This window comes from Equus caballus, chromosome 1, assembly GCF_041296265.1.
Source record: "Equus caballus isolate H_3958 breed thoroughbred chromosome 1, TB-T2T, whole genome shotgun sequence".
Classification (NCBI taxonomy): domain Eukaryota; kingdom Metazoa; phylum Chordata; class Mammalia; order Perissodactyla; family Equidae; genus Equus; species Equus caballus.
Genome location: NC_091684.1, coordinates 55,896,894 through 55,918,993, shown reverse-complemented (window position 1 = coordinate 55,918,993; position 22,100 = coordinate 55,896,894). Strand labels below are relative to the sequence as shown.

General features: G+C 35.3%; 1 protein-coding gene across 23 annotated transcripts in view; it reads left to right on the top strand.

Annotated features, from left to right (window-relative positions):
• Window positions 1–22,100, top strand: part of CTNNA3 (catenin alpha 3) — a 1,507,895-nt gene that overhangs the window by 1,218,294 nt on the left and 267,501 nt on the right. Inside the window, exon 14 of one of the 23 annotated variants that reach the window (XM_070225868.1) lies at window positions 8,902–9,378. The exons of 21 other annotated variants lie outside the window; for them this stretch is intronic. In XM_070225868.1, the coding sequence (XP_070081969.1) occupies window positions 8,902–8,913 (12 nt within the window). In that variant the 3' untranslated portion in view covers window positions 8,914–9,378. Of the gene's footprint in view, window positions 1–8,901; window positions 9,379–22,100 lie in introns of those variants that run through there. One more of the 23 variants, XM_070225866.1, reaches the window with a different exon arrangement.

The window sequence follows — 22,100 nt, the reverse complement described above, 5'->3', positions numbered from 1 at the left end:
AGTTATAAACACATAAATCCCACAAATCACTTAGTGGGCATTTTGTTGAAGAACACTTACCCTGCAACTTTGTTTCCTGCTCCTTCAGATTCAGACACACAGTCCTCCTGGCTGTTCCTCCTATTCATCAGACAGGCCGATACTGCTGGCATCTTTCCGGTTACTACCCTCTTTAATTATATTCTTTCTCCAAGATTTGGCACAGCAGACTTCTTCAGGTCTGATCTATCGTTACTTTATATAACATCCTTCATACATTCTATATAGAACCACATATAAAAATAGCATCTTCCACTTGGTCCTACTCAAATTTATGTTTACATAGTGTTTATTATGACAAATACACATTATATACTTTGTTTATTTATCTATTTTCTATCTCCCCATATGAGAAAGTAGAAGACAGGAAAGAAGGGATTTTTAGACCTTTAAAATAAAATCAGATATTAGGCTTTTTTGCAATTAAATAAACTGATTGATTCGGTTGCCAAATTTGACATTTGTTTGAAACATAATCACTGGCCCTCACAGAATCAAGAGCAAGAAAAAATGTTACTTTGTTATATTTATATTACAAAAACTGATGGACAATGAGAAACTACCTTGATAAATACTTTCAGGAAGAATTACAATTCGCTTGATCTTTGGTTTAAGAAGTTGTGGGAGTACCAAGGATTTTTATGATGCACTGTACTTTGTAACCACTAATGTGGTTCCCAATGCACATACATGTCTCTATCAATACCATTTGTCTCAGTACAAGCTCCTGTAGGGTAGGATTATATGCAGTTGTTTTAAAAAGCCCTTTGTTTTACCTTGTGCAGGTGACAAGATTCCTCTTCAAAGACGAAAATGTTACTGCACGAAACTGGGGTTCTCTGCCCAGTGCATATAAAAATGCCAATTAATTATGACATCAGCCTTTGGGAAAAGAGCTCAGCTTTTATTCTGTGAGATTGATCTGCAGGGAGGGAGTGGGCCTGTGCCCTCAGATCTGTCTCCCTGATTCAGGACTTGGGACAAAATTTAAGAGGTTAGGGAGAACAGGCTGGCACGCAGAAACGCTGGTGGGGCAGGTTTTGACTGGCGGGCTTCAGGCATTTATGGTAAGGTTCTAAACATTTACGACAGGGTCCTAAACATTTATGATGAGGTTCTAAACATTGATGATGAGGCTTGAACCATTTATGATGAGGCTCTAAACATTTATGATGAGGTTCTAAACATTTATGATGAGGTTCTAAACATTGATGATGGGATTCTAAACATTTATGATTTATTTTTGCATGAGGTGGAGAAGGAATTTTAACACTGGATCTTCTTGAATAAGGGGTCCCTCGCTTCTGATAAGAGTCCGATTTTCAAGTTCCGGTTGTATCCCAGTCCTTGGGTTCCCTGGGAAAGAGGATCTTTGGTTCCAAGGTTATTTCAGTTCACAATTCCTTCTTTTGTGCATGCTCTGGATACATGACTGTGATTTTTCTGAAAGACAGTCCTTAATCACTTTGTTGATGAGAGATGAGGTCTGTTCAGACTGGCTCTAAATGGGCCCATGGTTACAGTGACAATTGTAGAACAGCCCTGATGAGACTTCTTGATTGTATGTATTAGCTGTTGGGTTGTGGAAGAAAGAAAGAAAAGATGGAGTTTGTGGAACTTGCTGAAGTGTATTTTATGCACATTATCCTCCATTATTAGTCCCTTGGTGTTATAGGCTCTGAAAAATCACAAAATTATCCACAAATTTAATGATTAAACTGTGTTTTATATTGTCTTATATTGCAGTGTTTGGAACAGAAATCAGAAATTTAATTAAAGTCATAAAATATAGAAAGATACCGTAACAAAAATTATTTCTAACCCTTAAAAATGGCTGTAAAATACATTTTAACCAGTCCATAGTGGTCTGTTTGCTAAAAAATAAAACCAAGGATTTTTGCATATCTTCTATTACCGCTAAAATTAGTGGTTTAGGAATAGATTCAGAGTACCTGTTTAACAAAAATTGTTATCTACAGTACATACGTAGATGGCTAGCCCCTTCCAATGTGTTTTGCTTATTTAACTCTTGGAACACAAGCTTATTTTAGATTTGCCTCACAGTGCTCCATCTTCAAGGAAATTCCCCTTCTTTGGAATATCGTTGTGACCCTGAGTAAGTCAGGCCCTCTTTCAACTTGGGATTTGCATTTGTAAATAGGAAAAACAAACATACCTGTGTAGTAATACGGTTGATCTGAGTTTAAATGGGATAACACAGCATCAAGCAAAGATTTTAGTAAATTACAAGTACTCAATGAATTTGTGTTAGTATTACAATGTAGCGATACAAATACAATTAATTAGTTACATGTATTAGTCAGAGTAACAAATGTTAGCTGCTGTAACACAAACTCAGAATCACAGTAGCTTGTCTCAGTGATGGTTTATTTATCATTTATACTTTTGTCTGATACAAGCTAGTTTTCCTGGGCAGATCTCTACCAGGTAATGACTCAGTGATTCAGGACCCTCCAATCTTTGGATATTGCCATCTGTATAATGTGGCCTCCACTGTCACCGCAGAAAGGAAAGAAACAGTAGATGACTGAACAGGAAGTTTGATGACCAGACTTCAATGTGGCATACTGCCCTCTTCATCCCATTGGTCAAAACTCAGTCAAATGAGACCAAAATGAGCTGCAAAGGAGCTGGCAAATGTCTTCTTCCTTCATGTTCAAAAAGAAATGAGATTGGTGAACACCTAATTATTCCTTGTCACACTCTTTGTTCCAGTTATTATTACTATGCAACAAATTACCCTAAACTTAATGGCATAAAGCAATAGCCAATTATACTAAAGATACTATGGGTCAGGAATTCAGAAAAGGCATAGGCTTGTTCATGCATGTTTCTGATGTCTGAACTGAGGACCAGAAGACTAAGGAAAACTACATTTGCCTCTCATAGGCTTGGATTTCTCACTGTGTGACAGTCTCTGGATAGTTGGGCTTTTTGCACAGCACTTCAGGAATCCAAGAAGAAGAGTTGCTGAAGCACACATGATATTTCCTCATCTAACCTAATCTCCAAAATCATGCATGGTCACTTCTGCCATAATCTATTGGGTGCAAAGAAATGAAGAGCTTCCTTGATTTAAGAGGAGGGACGTGAACCCCTGAACCCCACCTTTCAATGGAAGGAATGTAAAGGTCAAAGGAGCATGTGGGATGGAAATAATGTTGTGTTGTGTTCACATTTGAAAGTACAGAGTGCCCCGCTGATTATAATACTCTATTATCATTGTCATCGTCATCATTATTAATAGTAATTTTTTACTGATTAACTTTGTGACCATAAGTTAGTTTAAACAGACTTCTGCTTATTAAGTAGTAAAATAAAACAATGGAAATACTCTTAAACCATTGCAGGTAATCATTTGTTTAATAACAAAGTTGTGGGAGTTCTGATTAATCAAATCTTCTAGTTAATAGAATTTTAAATGGCCACATTTTAAAGTCTTCTATAAATGTTTCCATTGCCTATTTAATACGTTAAGCTATATACAATCTTTTTGATACCTTCCTCTAAAAAATTCCTTTGAAATAATAGTATCTAGGAAGTACAAAGTAGAATAAAAGTTTTGAGAAGTGTTTGTAGAATATGAAATTATCAAGAACCTGAATAGTACGGAATGACGATGGCATCATATGAAGGAATTCCTTAAGGAATAATTTTCTATCTGTTTAACAGTCTCCTCAGTCAACCACTTGAAAAATATTTGAGTACTGCCTATCTTTTAAGCATTGGCTAGGTTTTAAGAACACAAACATGAGTGGAGCATGATCCTTGATCTCTTGGCATTCTCATGGAGTAAAAAGTAAGCAAATGATGAGGATTTATTGTGATAAATGCTATAATGTAAGCATATAGAATCATCTTTGGAAATACAGAGTTTTTAATTCTACCATGGAGAAAATTATGCAAATCTGTAACCACTTGGTGACATTTGAGTTGGGCTGTGATGAATGAGTAGGAGTTGTGTAGCTGAAATTGTGGTTTAGGACATTTGCAAGGATACATAAGTAAAGGCATATTTAGAGAATTGCAATTAGGCCAGGCTACCTGGACCCCATTGTACAGGCGGAAAAAGACTGGAAAAATAAGAGGAATCCAGATTCTTAATATTCTTTCATGCCATGTCAAAGAGACATGACCTTGCCAAATGGTAAGAGGAATAGAATTACTAAGCTTGGCACAGAGTATTCAAGATTTATTTCATAGGATTTACGAGGGGGAGTAATGTTCCATCTCTCCCACAATCATTCACCTCAATCATTCTTGAATGATTGTGGTGGGTGAGACGGAACATCGCTATTCTATTATTAATATTTGAAAACTGAGGTTCTTTAAGCAGGAAAGAAAGGAGAAGTTAGTGACTAGCTAGACAACAAACAATCCCTTACAATATATTTACTATTAAAGGAGGATAGGAATTTCAATCAAATGCTAATTTACTGTTTATGCCTCACTAAATATATCGATCCAGGGTAATTTTCAGGAATTGCTCTTCCTTAGGAAACAAAACCTCTCCAAAAGGGACTTTGGAAGAGTGATAAAGATAATAATATTAATAATGATGATAATAATAATAATGGAAAATAAATGAGGCTTGTGTTTGGACCCAATCAGCATTTTTGTATTTGCAATGAGCTGAAGCCAAGCATATGCGAACAGTTTTTCTAACTGCCTAACCATCTCTGAGGAGATTTAGGAAATCAGACTGACAGTCAGGCGTGTTCACCACTAGAGCAGCCAAGGGGAAGGGATTGAAGTGCTGTCTCTCTAGCTTCAGGGACTCATTGAGTCTGTTCCAGAATAGAACATGCCACTGATTACAGAGGATTTTGGTGTTAAATTGACGGAAGAAATTGCTAATCAAAATGCAAGTGGGAGATGTAAATGCAAAAGGATATGAACTCACCAATTAATGCACAGAGAATCATTTTCTCCTTCAGATGCCTCAGTACATTATCAAATCTGAAGCTTTACACGTTAGCTTCAAAAGAACCACATCAATCAGAGAAGCTTGAAAGTGTCTTATGCTGTGATGAGCACTGGATTGGAAATCAGAAGATCTTGATCCTGGTCTCAGCTACATTATGCAGTAGCTGTGAAGTCCTGGTTCCCACCCTTTAACCCACTCTCACACAGTGTCTTAATGTATGAGGGGGGATAATCACATTTGTCTTGCTTATATCACATATTTATATCACATATATCACACATTTTTATATCACCTTCCTTCTTTCCTTCTCTCTCTCTCTCTTTCGTGTTCTTTAATAAATTCATTGAATTCTTTTTATTCATTTATTTTGATAGGTTGTTATTGAATACCTACTATGTGCTATTAAATATGCTAGACATTTAGGCATATAGAGATGGATAAGATAGATAAGATTTCTATTTTCATGGAGTTTATATTCCAGAGGAGAGACAGAAAGTAAACAATTAAAGAAAGATATAGACAAGGCAGTTATGATGAGTGATATGAGGGAAGGAAGTAGGATGATCTGAAGGAGAAAAAATTGGCATAAAGGATAACAACACTTTAAAATACAGTATTCAGTGAAAGCCTCTCTGAGGAGATCAAAATTGACTTAGTTAATAAGAATCAGGAGGAATCAAGAATTTTAAGACAAGGATGAATGTTTCAGGCAGAATAGAGTAAATGCAAAGATGAGAAGATTGGGAAAATGCTAGTTATACCTAAGGAAATGGAAGGAGGCACTGTGTCTCAAACTTAGTGAACGGAGGCAGGGAGTGATCCAGTATGATTTTAGAGAGCTAGACAGAAAATAGGTTATTCTAGCCTCGTCAGATATGTTAAGCATTTTGATTTTGTTCCAAAGCATTGGAAACTATTGATGTATTTTTAACAGATGAACAACAAGATCCCATATACATTTTAACAATCCCCTCTTGTTATTGTTGAATGTTAACTTTCCAAAACACCTCCAAAAAATGTATTAATCAAGCAAAACTAAGTGTATTAGACTTAGCACTAAGCGTATTAGAATACCGCCTTGACAGTCTTACTAGTGTCTCAAAGTGGGGAAATTAGGTAAGGCTCTTTATAACATTATAACACCTGTGCTGAGTGATTCTAAAGTGCATCTTTCAAGGGAAAGAACCGGGTGGGATTTGGTGATATAGTGCATTTTGACGGGCGGACACAGTGAATTGAGGATCTTGAAATGAATCTAGATGAGCTTGTTAGTCTTGGTAATTTATCAGTTTAGCGGCATCAGCGCTCCCTTCCGGGTACAGGTATTTCCTGGAGAAAGCAGCTAAGTTACTTTTGCTTGATCTAAGTATTATGATCACAGGAATAGGAAAGTCTACCCTGTCCCATTATCGTTTAACACAGGAGCAGGAAATTATGTTGTTTTCAGTTCTCTATGAAAAATATATTGTTGGAGGTGGGAGTTGGCGAGGGTAGAAGTGAGAATCCCAGACATGAGTCTATTGTAGTTTTCCCGGCAGTAGATGATGCTGAGGTAGATTAGGGCTACACTGTCCGATACAGTAGTTACAGGTGGCTATTGAGACCTGAAATTTGACTCATGTGAATTGAGATGTGCTATGTGAGTGCAAAACTCATAACAAAATTCAAAGACTCAGTAAGAAAAAAAGAACATAAAATATTTCACTTATATTTTTTTACATTTGTACATGTCAAATTGATGTTAATAATATATGTTAACTAAATTATCCAAAATATTATCAATTTGACATGCACAAATTATTATTTATTTTGTTAATGTGGCTACTGGCAAATTTAAAATTACATAGATTGCTTGCATTATATTTGTATTGAACAGTGCTAGACTAGAGAATTGGCAGAAGAGGTGGGTGATTTGAAATTTATGTTGGAGATAAAATTGATTGGATTTGCTGGGAAGGAATGTGAATTGAAAGGCATTGGGGAAACAAATTTGGCATTTAGGTTTCTTGTTTGGGACCATTGTGTGGATGTGTGTGTGACTTAATGAGCTAGGAGATGAAGAAACCAGTTTGGGGTGGAAGTTTGATTCCATTTTAGTGGGCTCATTAGACATTAAATTTACTTATTTTATAGATATGCAATATGGGTCATTAGATATATGATTTTGGAACTTAGAGCATAAATTTGGCGTATAATAAGAATTTGATTTCCCTTAACACAGAATGCACTCACACCTGGAGAGGACATATTACAGAAGAAAAATGCTACAGGAACAAACATGTTTAGAATTCGAATTGAGGAGGAGGAGATAGCAAAGGAGACAGACAGGAAGTAACAGGAAAGATGGGAAGAAAATCAAGAGAGTGCTGTCTCAAAAGCCAAGGCCAGAGCTTTTCAATTGTGTAGAGTGTTACTTAGAGAGCTGATAAGATAAGAAGGTGTGTTCATTGTGTTTGGGGACTTAGATGATCAAATAGGTAATGTAAGTTTAGATAGACAGTGCCTTGGTGTCAGGGTTTCCTGGAACTGATGACTAGGGCTGCAGCTGGCAAAAGGAGCTAAATTACTCCACTTATAGATAGAGAAAACTGCCAGCCTGTTAGGGCCAGTACACTTCCACAGAGCTTACATATAAGGAGAAGATTTGGGACAGGGAGGGAGAGAGTAGATTTTTTGAAATTTATAATGCTCTGAAAGAGAGATTCAACTGTTCTCTCCTTTCCCTTTGGGCTGCCCTTAAGACACTCTGTGATGCCCTCACACTATAATGGGGGAACGACAACAACAAAATAAACCTGACACCCTGACCATGATGGAACCCACACTCTGAAAGTGACCTCTTTGTACTTTATGTAGGCGTAAAATCACACACTTATGCACATCATGTGTTGGCTTTTGATAAGAATTTCAGTTGTTAATGACTCAATGTGTTTCGATTCTAGTCCAATTTTTTTGCTATTCTTACATTTTTGCTGTTGGACCATACTATCTTTGCTTGGAAGTCCTCTTTTTTCCTGTGTCCTTATGAATATCTGCAGAGTCATTAGTCTTCATGTACTTTCTGAAAGAGTTGTCTTTAAATGTAATCCTTATCTATTGATTTCTTTGGAAAGATTTTCTTTGCTCCAATACGTTCTGCAAAATCCTGCCACCCTATTCCATTCTGTTAACTCCAGTGTTGGCTTTTGCCAAGCTCTCAGTACTTTCTCTAATGAAAAGACTTAGTTCTACCTGTGTTTCCCCTTTCAGTTATATTTTAATTGCCATAATTAATGTTCTTACCATAGATGCAATGAGAATAGCAGTCTCAAGTCACTTTTCGAAGAAAGTATCACTTCCTGCTTGGGTCACCGCTGAAAATAGATTTACCCCTGGCTATACCAAGGCATTGCCTGTGTAATACTAATGAACATTCCTCCACCTCAACTCATTATCTTGTTAATAACTTTATGCCCAATAGTAGGCAAACTACAAAGCCACTTTGTGAAAAAGATGTTATATAAATAAAAATAAGTATTAGCCTATGACAGTATTTTTATTATAAAAATAACACATGCTTGTGATAACCAGTTAAACAACACAGGACAGTTTATAGGAGAAATTTAAGCCCTGACTACTTCTGCTCCTCCATCTCACACTTTTTCTTCCTCTGCTAATTGCTTTTAGCAATTTTGTTTGCTATCTTTCGGATCATTTTCTACATTAAATCCTAACCCATATAACTAATTATGTATGGGTATCTTTTGTTTGTTTGTTTTTGCAAAAGTAAGACTATTCTATACCTATTGTTGTGAAACTTGATTTGATTTTTATAATTTTACAATGTCATGCATTAGGTTCTCTTAGTTTTAACCCAAAATAGAAGTTAGCATGGACCCATACCTACTGTCGGTGATACATCTCTTTCTTTTAAGCTTTTTCCGTAGATGGGAAAACCATGAAAGAGAAGAAAAGGGAAAGGAAGCCAGAGGTAACACACAAGGACAAATGGAAGCAGTCATTTGAGGCCATGGGTTGAAAAACATGGAAAGTCAACATAATGTCATTAATGGAGCATGGCATTGCTGCAAAAGTTGAATCACAAGACCCTGAATGACAGAGCCCAGCTGAGTGAAAAATCCCAGAACTTAAAATTCTTAGAGAGCTTTGAGGCCTGTCAAGGAGAAGTGAGTTACCTAAGTGCATATAGTTCATTACTGTCAAAGTCAGGGTTAGAATTCAGGTCTCCTGACTCCGGATTCGGTACACTTTTGATTTTACCACAACCATGGATGCAAACTAACCAAAGGACGAGCAAACTCATTGTGTTACTGAAATACAATTGTAATACAATGGGTTTAGTACAACATATTGTTTAATTGAATACAATTAAAAGATATGTATTACCTAAAGAACTGTATTTGAAATCATTGGCTAAGAACAGAAATACATTCATCTAAGGACTGAAGAAAGGAACAAGTGACAAGTAGCTTGGAGGGAAGGTCAGATTCATTTCTCTGTAAGAGAAGATGAGGCAGGAAGATCAAGCGAAATAATTTAAATGTATTGAATTTGCTTAAGAACTGAAGCAAAGAGAAAATGCCCTTCAGTTTAAAATAAAATTCCCAACAGAAACTGAGATCAAGTTGAGGTAAAAGCTATACCCTTGAGCTGCTGCTAAGGAAATCCAGCCTGAGGGAAGGAAGTTTTGTTGAGCCATCACTCCCTGACAGGAATTTTGTGTCCATTCTCTCATTTCACCCTTAAAAAAACCCTTCAGGAAGGGATTTAAGTAACCATTTTATTGACAGGAAAGGAAACAAATAATTTAACATTATTCTCTCAAAGTCACTGTAATAGCCACTGGTCCAACGGGCTGCAAAGCCAGTGTTCATTGTGCTGCCTGTACGGCCTTTACTAATCACTAAGGTAAAAACGATCTTCGTGCTCTACACAGAGTTCCTGGATATGGAGGTGTGGGAGATTAATTTCAGTACTTCTGAACTATCCTCAAGAATTTACAAAGCACAATTAAACTCAATTATAAGAAGGTAAGATTAAGAAAAAACAGAACGGTCTGCTAGACATTGCACTTTGTTTTACAAAGGTTTTCTAAGTATAAACTTCCAGCCATTTACCTATTCTGCTTTTCCCTGCTTATAACTCTGCTTGTTTGGAATTTGGAGAAATTTCAGTGGATAAAGACAGGGATTAATATCCAAGGAAACAAATCAAGGATAAAATGCTGCTCCTGTCACTAAGATTTCTAGCTTCAGGTCAGTGTTCATTTGCACTGTCTGGTTTTGCAGGGTGGTCCTGATATGGAGACAAGGGACAGGAATAGAAGTCTAACCCAGAGCTTTTCTATTTTCCCAGAATCCTGCCAATATTTTATGCAAATATGGAGTTGCTTTGCAGTCAGAGAGGCGTCATCTGGTTCTACCATTTGCTTCAGAGCACCAGTACTGGGGTGGATACAATTTAACCAGTTTGAGGTGCCTGCCTCATGCTGAGCTAGAGCAGTGGTGACCTCTGCCGCCATTTCCATAAAATTCCCCTATGGCTTCGGAGTCCTCATTGGTTATTTCACTCCTATCTAACATCGTACGGGGGCAGTGTAGGTACATGGAGCTGCAGCTATTACAAAGGGATTCTCATGACCATGCACAACCTTTCAGTGATCAGATGAACCTTTATATCTCGATTAAAACATATGAGCAAAACTTGCTAAATATCAATATGGATTAGAGAACAAAAGGGAGGATGACAAAACAAGAAAGAGGCCGGCAGAAGCCTTTTGAAGAGTGGCGTTGTCTTTCTGCATCTGTTTGGTCCTTACACAAAATATTAATGTGCATTTGTGATTGGTGGTAACGATAAGGGTGCTCACGTGGTTGATCAAAATTGTTCTGCCAGCCGTGATGCAATGATGGATTGCTCCTGTCAAGAGAGCCAGTTAGCAATTTCCACATTAGAGAACAAAGGGGATAATATGACTTCAGCCTGAATTTAGATAGCAACATAGAGTAAAAGGAGACATATTGCACTTTAGACAGTAGAATTAGACATGTGTCCTAAGATTGGGTAGAAATGATGGTAAAAAGAACTTAAGTGTTTGTGCTCTCCACTAAGCACCTTCCCCTCAACTGAGACTTTAGGAGAAACATGTAAACCCTTTATATTTTCAGCTGGAAAATACCTTTGTACTCCCAAAAGATTGTTCTCAGGTTAAATGGAGACAATGGGTATAAAAATAGTTTAAAAATGAGAAGTTAAGGAAATATTAATATTACCTGATCGCTGGAGCCAGAAACTTGGCCATCAACATCTGACAGTCCCTTTCCAAATTATTCACCCAGTCCTAACACTTCTGGACATTTAGTCATTTTGTCATTCTGTCAGGCCTCTCTATCCTTTCTCTATAATAATTTTACTCATGCTTGGAGATCTGTTTGGATGTCACTTCCTTCTGGAAACATTTTCTCAACCCTACTTATGAATTAGCTACTCCTACGTATTCACATAGCACCTCACACATGCCAATCATTGCACTGATCACAACTGTTTATCAGATTTTGTGTTAGATTGTAAGCTCTAGGGAAGCCAAGATTGTGGCTCCACATCTCTTTCTCTCACTATGGCATCAAGATGCTTGGCACATAGTAGATACTAAGTAGCTAGTTTTTGAGTGAATACATGAATGAATGACTTGTTCTGAAATTAAAAATTAGAGAGGAATATTAAGATGAAAAATGTGGGGCCGGCCCCGTGGCCAAGTGGTTAAGTTCATGCACTCCACTTCGGCAGCCCAGGGTTTTGCCAGTTCAGATCCTGGGCATGGACATGGCACCACTCATCAGGCCACGTTGAGGCGGCATCCCACATAGCACAACCAGAAGGACCCACAACTAGAATATACAGCTATGCACTGGGGGGCCTTGGGGAGAAAAAGAAAAAAAAAAAATGATTGGCAATAGATGTTAGCTCGGTGCCAATCTTAAAAAGAAAAAAAAAAAGATAATCAAGAAAAAGAAAGCTGCAAAATGGCAATTTAGGGTGATGATTTTAAAAATTGATTAACATTTTAAAATATTTTGATGCCTAAGGCAAACTTTAAAATATGTTCTCAAGTTAGCAGGTTTGTTTTGATACTTTATTTCATTTATTTTACTTTTTTGAGGAAGATTAGCCCTGAGCTAACATCTACTCCTAATCCTCCTCTTTTTGCTGGGAAAGATTGGCCCTGAGCTAGCATCTGTGCCCATCTTCCTCTACTTTATATGTGGGACGCCTACCACAGCATGGCTTGCCAAGCAGTGCTAGGTCCACACCCGGGATCCAAACTGGCGAACACAGGGTTGCCAAAGCGGAATATGCAAACTGAACAGCTGGGCCACAGGGCCGGCCCCTGGTTATGATACTTTATTTTGACAATCATGTAAAGATTTGGGAAATATAAATAATCTTATAATATATTGAGTTTTCTTCTCACAAAACCTCACATTCTTTATAAAGTTCTCTTTAACACACACAAAAGTTGATATATGTCACAAAGAAATGCTTCTACTAGATTAAATTGATGCTTTTCATGTTTCCTGGATGGGTTGAGTATAATATTTAAGAGTATGGTCTTCAGGCAAACTGCTTGGAGTTCAAATTGTGGTTCCACTATATAACAGCTGTGTTACATTAGGAAATTGCTTAACCTCTCTGCAAATGTTCCCTCATTTGGTAAATCGGGTTGATAAATCCCCCACTGAGGTTTAAATGCTCCCTGCATGTCAAGCGCTTGGAACTCTGGGACATAGTAAATGCTTACCAAAGACATTACTTTGTTATTATTCAAACGGTATTTATATTTCCAGTCTCTGAACTATCATGTTAGAGAGTTGATATCATTCTTATATTTGCAAATCATTTGATATACTGAAATATCACAAAATATTTCTTATGTAGCTATTGAGCCATATTGCTAGTGGCATTTTCTTGCTTAATTTCAGCTTGCCACTTGGAAATATTAGAATTTCTGGATTACAAGAGTTTGGTTCAATAGATTTTGCTTTACTGTAGTGCCTTGTTGAAAAGATTCAATAGTTTAGATGCCAATATATCCTTGAGTAACCTATAAAAATGCAGCTCGAACCTAATTTTCAAGGTGTAATTTTTGGAAACTGACAAAATTTTTCTAAAATTCCTTCCTAACAAAACAAATCCACCAAATGGTTAAGAAAATTTAGAAAATGAAGAATATGAGGGGGCATTTTCAACCGTCAGATATTTAAAGAGTTTCAAAGGCATGGTGTTAGTCTTGTGGCATTGCTTTACCAACACAAAGACAGATCAGTGGACTAGAAGAGATGCCCCTGAAAGACACCCTAATAAATAAATGTATTGGGGCAGGCCATGCAAGGTGGATTCGGGCTACAGTGTTCTTTCTGGAGAGCTCTGTGTGCCTGGCATTTTCACAGTTCCCTTCTAAGGGATTTCTGATGCATAATTACTGTGTTCAGTCCCATGTAACTCTGCAGTTGGAGCAGGGCCAACTTCTCATCCAGAGTCATTCATGTAGAACGATCAATAGTCTGTAAGGTAGACAAATAGGAGCGGTCTATACCATCCCTGGTATTCTCTGACATCTATGCTAACTGGCTGGTTCAGTCAGATCCTCTTTTGTGAGTGATATAAAAAGTCACACAGAAATAGCAATAATAGAGAAGCCATACAGAAGCCAGAAGACACAAAGAGAAAAAGCATTAGTGAGGTTGACGTTATTAGACAGGAAAGGCTCTGAATAAACATAAATAAATTTTGAAAGAATGTAGAGTTTGTAATGACAAGAGAAGAAGAAACAATAGAAGCACAGATGACGAGTAGTTGAGTCACTGTAGAATATTGGATTGGGGAGCAATAGTCACCTGCTGATAAGATCATGATAAAATGGTGAGTTTATTAGAGCTGCAACATATCTGGATACGCAGAAAGTTTGCACCTGCCATTTTGAATCCCCTATTATGCCACTATTGTGCCACTGAGGATATTTTTATTGCAAGAGTATGAACTAGTTTTGTGCTGGTGTCCTATACTTTTGCGCTAACAAGACTCTTTGCCTTGTCATTGTTATGTCTAGTGAGAATTGGTGTGCAAAGTTTCTAGAAGTAAACAGAAATTTCACATTTCAACTAGTAATTTTAAGTGCTGTAATCATTCTCCCAGGTAAATTCAGAGGTCTGGAGTTGAACGGTCTGCAAAATATTAATATTTGTGTATGCTGTGTAAACAGAGTATGATGCAATGTCAATAGCATCAAAGTGAATTAGAGAAAATTCATTTCAGTGCTCACTTGTACTGCTTTTTGAAAATAAATCTAGATAAAAATCAATAGAAGAAGTTTAAGATTGGTATGGATTTTGACAATAGAGAATCCTGAGGGCAACTGGAAATCTGAGGTTAATTGTTCATTATTTTCTCATGAACAAGTTGAGCTATAAATCCAAAGGTATTACTTCTAATAAATCTACTTCATGATGAAATTTATATATTATGAATTATTTATTTGTGTGTGTGTGGGTCTGTCTACTTTTGCTCATCATAGTATTTTTAGATTCATCCATGTTGCTGCTCATATCAATAGCACGTTTCTTTTTATTGATGAGTAGTATTCAATTGTATTAATATGCCACAATTTGTTTATCCATTCTCCTGTTAAAGGACATTTAGGTTCTTTTCATTTTATGGGTTATTTTGAATGAGGATACTATGGATGTTCTTATTCACATTATTTTGTGGAATTTTTATTTCTCCTTCACAAATTTCATTCTTAGCAGTGGAATTGCAAGGGCATAGGGTAGATATATATTTAATATTTTAAAAAATTCCCAAACTCCTTTCCAAAATATTTATACTGCCACAAGCAATGTATTAGAGTTTGGATTTCTCCACTCTTAACGCTGACTATTGCCAGTCCTTCTGATTTTACTCACTCTAGTGAGTGCAAAATGGTATCTCTTAATGGTTTTAATATGAATTTTCCAAGTGACTAAGGATGTTGGGCACCTTTTCATTGCTTATTGGCTATTCATGTGTCTTTTTTAGGTATCTGTTCAAATCCTTTGCCTATTTTTTGATCAAATTTTTTCATATTTTCAGTTGTTGATTTGTAGGAGTTCTTTATATGTATATTCTTGATAGGAACCCCTTATTGGAAATGAGGACTGTGACTTTATTTGTGTCCCCAATCTGTGTCTGAGGTCTATTTCTCCATTTTCTAATAGTGTCTTTTGATAAGCAGAAACATTTAATTTTGTGAAATCAATTCATAATTTTTTATGGTTAGTGTTTTTCTTTGCATCTTGTACAAAATAAAATAAAATCAATTAATCAGAAAAACCTTTTTCTACTCCAGGATTGTGAAGATATTCTCCTACATTTTGATCTAGGAGCTAAATGGTCTTGAGTTTTACATTTGGGTTTATTACCTATTTTACATTAGTTTTGAGTATTGCCACGTATTTGGAATTTTAAAATCCTATTTAATATTTTTAAAAAATTTTACAAATGCCCTTTGCTCCAGTTAACATTTAAAACAGTTTTTTGGGTTTTCCCCCTTTTCATCTGATTCATGGCCTCTGGTATTTTGATTCTTGATTTCTTTCTTCAGCTGTGTGGTTACAAGTGGCTTAATATCTTTTTTAAGATTTATTGAGTTATTCTTTTCAGGTCATAGTCATATAATACTCTCACTCAGGGTCCTTGATTATTCTCCTAGTTCACTAATTTTAAATAATTTTGTATTATATTAGCCCAGGGTTTTAATTATATCCTCAAAGATAGGGTATAAGACCATTTAAAGGAAATTTATAAGAACAAATTATACTTGGAACAGTAACTATAATACGATTATACAGGTCATCCTTTATTTTTCTTTATTTTATGTTTTAACTTTTATTTTGAAATATATGTAGATTCACATGCAGTAGAAAGAAATCACACAGAGAAATCCTGTGTACCCTTCCACTGTAACATCTTGCATAACTACAGTACACTATCACAACCAGGAAATGAAGAGCGAAGCAGTCCATTGATCTTATTCAAATTTCACCAGTTTTACATTCACTCCCTTGGGTGTGTGTCTTCTATTTTTTAACCTTTTTATGAAGACAAAGAAAATTTAAGATTTTGTTTATCTGGTTGTGGTTTATCTGGTGCAATATGAGGGAGTTTGAAGAGCTCCTCATTTTTCTTCATCTTCCCAATAGTTTATCATTCTTACTTATAAGGCAATGCGTGGGTCACTACATATAAAACATTATTTTTGTCATTATTTGTATTGAAATCCTTAAATTGCAATTTCCTTAAAATTAGGTGTTTTTACCCTGTCTGAACTGAACAGTTTCTTTTCTTGTTTTTAAAATCAGTTTGACAGATTATATTATAGCAAGCATTGTAGTTCAGCAATTTAAAAAGTTATTTTTAATGTTGCCTAGATAACTTTTTTCCCTGTTCTTTGTTGCATATGCCATATTTACCACCATGCATTATATCTATGTGCTCAAAATTCATCCCTTGCTTCCTGATGTCTGTCTTTGTTATCAAAGAATATTCCCTTCATCTTTACTTTTATGATTTTAACCAGCACTTTCAATTATCCTTCTCTTTCAAACTTCCCAATATTTGGAGATATTAGATTTCTGAGTTTCCTCTCAATCTCTATTTTTAAAACTTTGTTTATTTTTTGTTAGAAAATAAGGTTAACGAAGAGCATCTGTTCCTTTAATTTTGTAGTACTGTGGTGCATCTGGTAACCCAGTAGGCTATCTACTCGGTTCTCACAGGGAGCTGTAGGTATTATAAAGAGTATTATTTGTCTTGCCTGGCTGGTGTATATTCAAAAGCCCAAAGATGGAAACACATATGGAGGATGCAATGCTTAAGGTTAAGATATCTGTTTTATGAACAGAAAAATCAAGTGTGATAATTGTAAGTGGGCTACTTGCATAAATTACTGTTGATATCAGAATTGTGATTTGCATTTCCCGATTTTGGTATTTAATTTAAAATGTTAGTGATTCATTTCCATTGGCCTTGACTTTTAGAATCCTGTAGTTCCCTAGGAGAACAGAAAGGCATAAAGGGGTAATTACAACCCAGACTTTCCTACTAAGCAGCCTTGGATGCAAAAATATGCCAATGTATAAGTTACCATTATAAGAAAAATACAGAAATACAGGTTACATATGTTAAAGTAATTAAACAAGGAGGCAATTAGACTGAGGTCGTTGTAATGCCTTGGCAACCTACTTACATGGGCAAACTGAAACTTGAGCCAGAATCAATTCCTGTAACAGCCTCAAGGTTAAGAAATGGAAAATTGAGAACAATCAATCATAAATAGCCAACTAGTCTTCCCTAAATAAGGCAACCACTAAAGCTATAGTCAATCAAATAATTTTCTTGCTTTACTTTTATGTCTGCTTTATAAAACTTTTTCCTCTAACTACTGTCAGCAGAGGACTCCTAGCCCTTTTTGGTAGAGTGCTGCCCGATTCAAACAGGTATTTGTTCAAACATCATAAACTCTTCAAAATTTTAATGAATTCGGTTTATCTTTTAATACGTATCATAGTTATAGTCAATATATTTGTCAAAATTTACATTTATATATATATATACACACACACACATATATATTAGATTGGTCATAGTTTATTATCATTGTTCCTGCTTGAATATTTATAGCCTCTTAGAATAGCAGGCAGACAAATTTAAACTGAACATATTGGGCAAAGGAAATATACAGGATTTTGTGTCAAGAAAAACTGCCCAAGTTAACAGTGAAACAAATACTTTAGCAACATATGCCACGGCATTATGTCTTGTCCCAAACAGTGCATGTAGTTGAAGAGAATATGTACAAACACAACAAACCAACCAGTATCAGTGCCACTTGAAACTCATAAAGGAAATACTTTAAATGTTTGATGAAAAGCAATCACGAAATATTCACTTCAAAGAATATTTCTGAGTAAACCAGTGGAATGCTGCTAGTGATGTGATAATTGCCTCATTTTCTTTCTAAATGATGACGCTTTTGTTGTTGATAAATGATGAGTTGTTATTGAGAGTTCCTAAGTCTATGAGGTTTCCCCAACATGGTTTTTGAACCAAAAGAGGTTATCGAAAAGCAATTGTAGGATTAGGCTTTTTCAAATGTGAACAATCCACCCACTGATTTTAATGGTAAGATACCCCAGTGCGGGGAGGTTGTGGCTAGGGCATATAGTACTTTAGCTTTTTCATCCCCAGGGTTAAGGGAATAAAATGTTGAAATAGAATATGAGCATACTTTATATTTTAAACTTGAAATGAAATATGGTTAATCAATGAAAACTGCCATCTTTTTAAGAATTTCTTATAATTATAGTTCTTATTTCTCTTCCTTTGCCATGGTTAGCTCTTGGACTATGTTAGATATCTTCAATATGTGCTCTCACAAAACTCTATATCTAACTTGTGATTATACTTACTATGTGTTCTTAGAATTTCTTTGTTGATACTCTATCATTTCTATTAAACTATGAACACCTCCTGAATAGAGGCCACATTTATCTTACTCACCAATGTAATACTGACATCTACTACAGTATTTTTCAGACTGGAAAAAGTGAATGTTTATTTCATGGTCACTTAAAAGAAACAATTTTTTGGATTACACGATTTTTAAAGAAGTAATGCATATTTATAATAGAAACATTAGAAATAATAGGAAGAAAAAAGAACAAAATCATCAATTGTCTAATTACCCAGAGATAACTACTATGTGTTCTTTCAGATGCTTTCTATGGAGATGTATGCAAATATAAATGCTTATAAACTTTTAGTTTTCCAAAATGGGATCAGATTATATATGTTATTCTCCAATGTTTATTTTCCCCCACTATTTATGCCTCCCCACCTGAAGCCTCATTTATTACTGCTTTTTAAACTAACCATCTCACACTATTTTAGCTTTATGTTTCATGAAAACATATCATGAAGGAAGTCCTTCTTTGGCTGGTTGTACAGACTAGCAAAATGCCTTAAGAGGCCCCCTTTTGTTGCAAAGTCCCTCAATTTAAAGCATGAGTGACAGAAACTATCCCATCAGCATTTTGTACCATTGTTCCCCTCACAGGTGTAAAACATGAATTTTTCACGTCTAGAAAAAAAAGTAAAGAGTCTTAGATAACCCTAGCAAGGCAACTTCTGGACCACCAGTACTGTAGATCATTGTTGAAATTGGAATACTACATATTCATATATTTTTTTAAAAAATCACAAAACTCCATTATTGACCTCAAGAAAATAGTATTTTGAGAAAGTTATGAAGCAAATGTTGACTATGAGGCTAATAATGCCTTCAAATTGCAAAGAAAGGTATATCCCGTATTCATTCAATAGTTTGCATTCTGCCCAGAGAAGATAAACTAACAAAATCTGCAAACGATATCACATAAGTCATTTATGATCCTAACAATTGTGTTTTTGTTCCTGCAAAATACAATTCCCTTAAAATTTCAAGTAGCAAGCCACGTTTTGTTAAATGAAGATTGGGTAGGCACAAGCCTTTGCTAGCATTGTAGATTGCTTTTCTACTGGTAATAAAGAGGAAGACTCCTTGACCCCATAAACACATCCATTGATTGAATGGAAAACCTCTTTCCTGTTTTTATAATTGTGGAAATAGATTAGATATTTGAGGTTCTTGCCAAATATATGTAACTATTATGCATGAAGAAAGGAACTTTTAAAATCAACACCTGAACAAATTCTAAATGAACACAAGTATGCTAGAAAGATAAACCTAGAAAAATACTTTTCTTTGTATCTGCCATGTGCTTTTTCTCTGAAAACTGGATTAACTGTCATAGAGTGGGTGAAGACGGGGAATAATTTCAGAAAAAAAAAATAAAAACTATTGCTGATAGTTTTACATTTTCATTGAAAGTTATGAAATGCTTATTATTTTAGATTTCCCAAACTCTGTATATTTTACAAAGACTAAGAAATTGTGCACCCTTAGTCCACCCCATAGAAATATTTTAAAGATTAAATATTACCAAATATTTAGACAATTACAGCAGATTCAAAATATAAGTTAGATCTGTTTAGATTTATTGGCACATATCCAGTCTTAAGCATAGCTTTCCTGAGAATTTATATACTTGTTATGTGTTTGTACCTTATTATTTTGGTATTAGATAACCTAATCCTGTAAGAGTTACTTACATGGGAAAAAAATAAAAATAAATTAAGAAGTTAGACTTGACTGTTAAAAAAACTTGAGTTTACTTCTGACTTCTCTGACTTTGAGCTTTTCTATGCTTCATTTTCTCCATCTGTTCATCTACTTTTCCATCCATAACTTTCCATAATTTACAGGGATTAAGGAAAGATAAATGAAGACACACATCTATGTCTTTTTTTAGAAATGAGCCTACAAGCAACTGAAGGAGAGAGACTTAAGATTTTCTTTGACCTTTCCATAGTTACAGTGACCATACTTTCCAAAATGAAAAATGAGAAATAAGTGTGTCAAATGTAAAAGTAAATAGACAACAAGAAAAAATATTTTAAGTTAAGTATGCTTTAAAATAATATAACAGATATTTAATTTATTCATGCATAAGAAAGGTTATCGATCTGATAGATGGTGATAAATGGTCAGTAAAATAATACATAATTTGTTTCATTTTTATCACAACCGTTTGAATATCTTCCTTTCACCACTCATGTATTGCATATGTTCCTTGTAGATTTGTTTCCTTGTTTATCTGTTTCAAACTTAACAAAATGTGCGACCAATGCACTTAGAACTACTAAAGAAATTACTATAAATATACTTAAAACTAGTTGACTATTCTTGGGTGTTAAACTGATCAATGAAAGCAGGCATCAAAAATAGCTTTGAAATATAACTGAATTAAAGTTACATACGGTTATTTTTAATAACAAGAAGAAATAAAATAATTATTTTGTATGTATTAATATATTAATATTATGCTATTACTATATATAAGTATATATACATATGATATATACTTAGATGTAATATATGATTATATATAATTATATTGTATATGATTATATGTTAAGCACTAAAATTGGAAATAAGAATTTAAAGAATAAAGTAAAGAAGTAGCATAGTTTGATATATCATATATTTATCTTTCTATGTAACAAATTACCCCAAAGTTGAGTGGTTTAAACAATGACATTGGCCATCTTTCATTTTCTGTGGGTCAGGAACCTGGACATAGCTTGGCTTGGTCTTCTGGCTGAGGATCCATCCCAGCACTGGTCAGGTTGTCAGCTGGGGCTGCAGTCTATCTGAAGTCCTGACCGGGGAAGGATCTGCTTCCAAACTTATTCATGTGGTTGTTGGGAGAATTCAGTTCCTCTCAGGTTGTTAGGCTGGCTGTTGGACAGAGTCCACCTTCAGTTCCTTATCATGTGTGCTGCTCCAAAAAGTGGTTCACAACATAGCACATGGCTTCATCAGAATGGACTGAGATGGTGAGAAAGCACACGTGAGCAAAACAAAAGTCACAGTCTTTTATAACTAATCTGGAAGCAACATCTCGCTTTTGCTGTGTTCTATTCATGAGAAGCAAGCCACTAGATTCAGCCTATACTCAAGGGAAAGGGAATGCACACAGTTGTAAATACTAGGAGGCAGGGATCATTGGGGAGCATTTTAGAAGCTGATTATCACACCTTGCAAAATAACAAGTTATCCTCATGATGATTTTTATCAGCCTGAAGGCTATAGGTCACTATTTAGGGATTTCCCATTTCACTTAGGTCAGTCTCAATCAAAATAAATCATTTTATAACTTTATAAAAATTAAATCTTTTACATCAAAGAAACTACAGATCATACGTTATACATGTGGGGTGCACAACAACAGTAAAAGTTCTTCAGAGATCAATGTTCATCAGTCATCCTTCACACATGTATCTTTAATGTAACAATATTTGCAGATGTGTGTGTGTTTATGAGTGTGTGTGGTTAACTCTGTAGGGGGTGCTAGAAAAGGAAATCCCACTATTTAATAAGGACAGATGGATTCTTGTTGAAGAGCCATACCTGATATAT